General features: G+C 39.0%; 1 protein-coding gene across 1 annotated transcript in view; it reads left to right on the top strand.

Moving 5' to 3' along the window:
• Positions 1-569: 569 nt before the first annotated feature.
• The window catches only part of LOC148842677 (beta-adaptin-like protein A), a 48,537-nt gene continuing 43,106 nt past the window's right edge, over positions 570-6,000 (top strand). The window contains exons 1-2 of the mRNA XM_088957724.1: positions 570-844; positions 935-1,451. Coding sequence (XP_088813850.1) covers positions 792-844; positions 935-1,451 — 570 coding nt within the window. The 5' untranslated portion in view covers positions 570-791. The remainder of the gene's footprint in view (positions 845-934; positions 1,452-6,000) is intronic.

The following is a 6,000-nucleotide window of genomic DNA, read 5'->3' as shown; positions in this document are numbered from 1 at the left end:
ATTTCATATCAAATCCAACCAGTGCAAACCATCCTAGTACAATTTGATCCAATTCCTAATGTACTTTGAGCCTCTATTGGGCTTAACCCAAATAAAAATCCCCAATAACATGCATGCTCTCATAAATAAGAAAATAACTAAAATATAAAGTTAAAATGTTAACCAATGTCACCTATTATTATTATTATTATTATTATTATTATTATTATTATTATTATTATTATTATTATTATTACATTTACACTTTCCCAAACATACCAGTTCCTTAGGCATTAAATTACAAGTTGGAAATTGAAATAAGCAACGACAATATATAAAATGTTAAATGAATATATACATAATACATATGTTTAAACATATATAATGTATTATATATATTATATAATATATGCATATCTATAATGTTATATATTATATACATTAATACACATAATATTAATAATTTGGTTTAATACAGTTTACGGACGGCTTAATATAAGTTCTAAAATCTAAAAACCAAATAAAAAAAAAAATGATATGAGAAATTCTAAAGCTGTTTTAAGGTTAGACCAGACCAAACCGTCGTTTTCGATTTGGTTCGGTGCGGTTTGGCGATCTAGAGTCTAGACCTGCTGAGAACTGAGAATTTTCGGCAGTTCTAACTTCTAATACGTTAAACTCATTTTCTTGTCTGAACTCTGAAGCTCGTTGCCAGGTTTGCGCGGGGATTCATTTCTTTCCCTCCATGCCGATCCAATTGTAAAACCTTTCGTTCAATCTCTCGCCTGAAATCGTCGATAGCTTAATCAGTCATGGCTCCTCCAGCTCAGTCGCAGAGATCTCAGTCTCCTTCTCAGCCCTCTGGGTAAGTTAATTTCTTCACCACTTACACTCTTTATAATTTTCTGATTTGTGTCAATCGAACTCATTATAGAGCCCTAATTTGATTCACCAGAAAAGGAGAAGTCTCCGATCTGAAGGTGCAACTACGGCAACTCGCCGGGAGTCGAGCGCCGGGAACCGACGATTCAAAGAGAGAGCTCTTCAAGAAGGTCATATCATACATGACGGTTGGCATCGACGTGTCTTCGCTCTTTAGCGAGATGGTGATGTGCTCCGCGACATCGGACATTGTTCTCAAGAAGATGTGTTATCTCTATGTTGGGAATTATGCTAAAGGGAATCCGGATCTGGCTCTCCTTACTATCAATTTTCTTCAGAAGGACTGCCGGGACGAGGATCCCATGATTAGGGGGCTTGCATTGAGGAGCCTCTGTTCTCTGAGAGTGGAAAATTTAGTGGAGTATCTAGTTGGTCCGTTGGGATCGGGCTTGCAGGATCACAACAGTTATGTGAGGATGGTTGCTGCCATTGGGGTACTGAAGCTGTATCATATCTCGTCGTCGTCGTGTATAGATGCCGATTTTCCGTCCGCACTCAAGGCTCTTATGCTTAATGACCCAGATGCTCAGGTACCATTTTCCTGACTCGTTGGTTCCCATGTTTTCTGTTGGTAGCTGTGTAGTGTCAACAGAAAGTTATTAGGAGGGAAATACGGAACAGATTAATATTGCTTTTGGGTTCTTTCTATTTTCTTCTTTTGGTAATAGAAATCAAAGGTGACGGTAATTCAAATTCTGAGATGAAGAGAACTTTAAAATTTAAATGCTGCTTCAGGGGACCATCCCATCTTTACTTTAGTTTAATTATTTTGTCGTAATTGGATATCATGCATTTCAAGGCACACTTGCTGTCATGCACAATCCGTCGAATGTCAGCAACTGCATGCGCTAATCTATCTTTTTCGAGATTGTCTTGAACTTAAAATCAGAATTTATCTCAACAGTAGATATGCACTGTTAAGTGTAAAAAGCCAAATAAATTTAAGCAATCGAGAGAAGGGTACAGAAAGGAATATGTTGACATGCGTTTCCTAGAAGGAGAGAAAAATAAGGTAGCTCCCCAGTTGCCCATCCCCAACATAACAACCCTTTACATAAATAACTCAGGCTTTCAGCCTGTGGGATTATCCACCCAATACGATCCAGTTCTATTCACTCCTTAGTCCTTTCCCTGCCAGTGAGTCAAGCCATGATGTTTTCTGTTCTTACTTCCCTGATTTTGTGCTTATCTTGCCCAGGACTCGAGTACTACTATGTATCCACCCTACTACCACTTGAGAATTCTCTCCCACTAGATTGCCATACCCACAAGAGCTTGTGAATTTCAGTCTGTGAAGTAAAGCTAGGAGTCCAGTTTATGATACTCAGATACTTGAACATGCCTACCTTACCTTGTATCAGACACAATACAAACCTGATAAAGACAGTGAATACTGCACAGGCACTTATAGAGTGTATTTCATGGCATTTAGACCCTTGAAATTTGTAAAACATATTTTTTAATAAATTATACTAAGGAGTTTAATTAAAATTATCAATATTTAGAAACTGGATATCCATACTAATATTTGTGTTAAGGATCTAATGAAACGAACAGCCATATTCCTGTCTCCCATATTTATGTCTGTGCTAGTTTCCATGGATAGGCTTATTTAGAAACTGGATATCCATACTAATAATTGTGTTAAGGATCTAATGAAACGAACAGCCATATTCCTGTCTCCCATATTTATGTCTGTGCTAGTTTCCATGGATAGGCTTCTTTGAGTTTAGCCTGAACAATATCTGCAATCCTTACAGGACTAGAATATTGCATGATAATGTTGTCTTTATTCTTTCTGAATTCCCGATGTACTTGGATTTCCAATACAGCATATCATGTTTGGCAAGGGAAGGTTCCAATCCAACAAGATTGCAGGTCTAGTTGATGTAGAATCAGAGCTATATATGCCACCCTATACTGATGTCTTCTGTAGAAGATGGCTTAAACTCCTTTCCTGTTTTAATCCAATGGGCCACCCTAATAATAATTAGCTTGGTCAAGGCTTTTTTGTTGATAAGAAACCAAGAAAACGTTCATTCATTAATTATAAGCAGAATATGCAATGAATTATACAAACAGTGGAGTTCCATTAACAAAAGTTTTAAAAAGTTCTTTCTTTTTTATTAGTAAAATTAATGTTTGACTTCCCCTTGAGAACATTGAAGATCTTTAGCTTTGATATGATATAAACCCTCCAACTTTATTATCTTATTTTAAATATTAGTGCCACCCATGCTGTGGTTGACTTTCAAGTTTCAATAATTGTGGCTGTTTTGATTTTACTGCTTCCATTCCATTAGTGACATTGAAGATAGTGAATTTCAAGTTAGTTTTTGATGCAGAGAATTACAAAACTGGGAAATTTGGGCACTTCAAATGTTTCTAATGGTAGTCTTAAATCTCCTTGTGGCTTCTAAAGCTATCGTAACTTACAACAAGAGGCCATATAATCTGCACTGCATAATTCATGGTTTGGATAAACATATTTCTTTTATGCAATTGTGGAAGAAAAAGGAGGAGATTGTTGGGATTGAGATACTATTAGACTGTCTACAACCAAAACAAAGAAAGAGTGGGGGGGGGTGATGGAAGGAAAAACCCATGGATGTGCAGTTGTGCATGTGCACATACAAATGTTTCATGTATCTGGGGATGTCAATGGGTCAGGTTGGTAAACCCACATTGACCCAACCCTATTGGGTTGAATCAGGTCAACCCCAATTAGGTTTTTGGTCTGGTTAGAGTTGAGGTGGATCCTTTTTAAACATGATCCATTGACTTTTCAATGCTGCAACATTTGTGTATATATGCTTGGTAGAGTATAGGTGTACATTGTATTATATATGAGATGGGCTGGATTGGGTTCAGTTGAAAAACAGTCCTAGAAGTAGGGACTGTGTTTGAAACAAAGAAAACTAGCAAGAGAGGATTAGAGAAGAAGAGAGAGCTGCAGCTAGAAGGGTTAGAGGATGAGGAGTTCGAACTTAACCTCCCTCTAACTCTCTAATACACTTTTATTAAGTTAATCTTTTAGTAATTACAAGAGGGGTCCTTAGTTGGACAAGAAATTACAAAAGAGGAACATAAAAGAGTATGGGCCCAGAATAAGGCCCATTACAGAGAAGAACATAAAGATAGTATACAATAACAGCCTATGGGCCATTCGGCCCATCTTCTCTACACTCCCCCTCAAGCTGAGCATAGATGTCAATCATGCCCAGCTTGCCAATGTCATGATGAAGTCTTGCCTTGGAGATGCCTTTGGTGAGAAAGTCTGCCAATTGTCCTTCAGAGGTAACGAATGGAAGGCACACTTCTCTGGAGGAGACTTTTTCTCGAATAAAATGTCTATCAACTTCAATATGTTTGGTTCGATCATGTTGTACCGGGTTGTGAGCAATGTTGATGGCAGCCTGATTATCACAGTACAACATCATGGGTCTGTCATGATCAATCCCAAGTTCTTCCATTAAGGACCTTAGCCACAACAATTCCGAGACCCCATGTGCCATGGCCCTATACTTTGCTTCTGCAGAAGATCTGGCCACAACAGATTGTTTCTTACTCCTCCAAGAGACAACATTACCAGCCACCAGACTGCAATATCCTGAAGTAGATCTTCTGTCATCCATATTTCCAGCCCAATCAACATCAGTATAGGCTTCAAGTTTCAAGTGGTCATGCTTGGCTAATAGGATTCCTTTCCCTGGAGAGCCTTTCAGATAACACAAAATCCGTTCTGCTGCTGCCATATGAGTATCTCTAGGAGCATGCATGAATTGGCTAATGCAACTAACAGCATACGCAATATCTGGTCTAATCATGCACAGATACAGAAGCTTCCCAAGAAGTCTCTAAAAAACCCCTTTGTCTTCCAACAGAGTTCCATCTGTAGCTGAAAGTTTGTGACTCATATCAATGGGAGTTGCAGCTGGTCTTGCACCCAGCTTTTTAGTTTCAGACAATAAATCAAGAACATATTTCCTTTGGGAAATAAGGACCCCATCCTTGGATCTAGCAACTTCTATGCCAAGGAAGTATCTCAACTCCCCTAGATCCTTAATCTCAAATTCTGTATAGAGGAAAGACTTAAGAGCCAGAATGCCTGAGGCATCATCACCAGTCACTATAATGTCATCAACATACACAATGAGATACACTGCCAAAGATCTACTTTTCTTCACAAACAGAGTATGATCCGACTGTGTCTGAACATAGCCGAATTTAACAAGTGCAGCTCTAAATCTCTCAAACCAAGCTCTAGGAGATTGTTTAAGACCATAAAGAGATTTCTTCAATCTGCATACCTTTCCTTGCATATCTTTCTCATACATCCCTGGGGGAAGACACATGTAGACTTCCTCATGTAAGTCACCATTCAGAAATGCATTCTTTACATCCAACTGATAGAGAGGCCAATCAAAGTGAGCTGCCAGAAATAAAAGAACCCTCACAGATGTCATCTTGGCAACAGGGGCAAAAGTCTCCAGGTAGTCAATCCCATACGTCTGTGTATAGCCTTTTGCAACAAGCCTAGCCTTGTACCTCTCAATAGTTCCATCAGCCCTGTATTTAATGGTGAAAACCCACTTGCACCCAACCGGATCCTTCCCTTTAGGCAAATCCACCACCTCCCAAGTACCATTTGCATGTAGAGCATCCATTTCGGTTTCCATGGCATCTCTCCATTCTGGAATCCCAAGAGCTTCTGAGACAGACCTAGGAATGGGGTTAGAAGCAACAGAAGAGAGATAGGCATAGTATGAAGCAAAAAGCAGGTCATAAGAAAGGTGTTTGGAAATGCAGTGTGCAATACATTTCCGCTTCCCTTTCCTAACAGCAATGGGGACATCAAGGTCTGGAAAAGATGATTCCAAAGGAGTTGAAGCAGTACCTGTTATCTCATATGTGATTGGGAATGTATGAGCTTCATCTGTTGTAAAGGAAACCACTTGCTCATTCCTGGATCTCTGCCTTTGATACACATTGGGATTATGGATAGGGCGAGGGGGTAAAGAAATAGGATCCTTGGGACAAGAGGTATGAAGTGATTGATCCTCCTTTGACTCATTTGGT

Source organism: Nelumbo lutea, chromosome 8 (assembly GCF_056320005.1).
Source record: "Nelumbo lutea isolate HS-2025 chromosome 8, American lotus-T2T, whole genome shotgun sequence".
Lineage (NCBI taxonomy): Eukaryota > Viridiplantae > Streptophyta > Magnoliopsida > Proteales > Nelumbonaceae > Nelumbo > Nelumbo lutea.
Note: the sequence above shows the minus strand (reverse complement) of the source record. Positions and strands in the feature narration are given on the sequence as shown.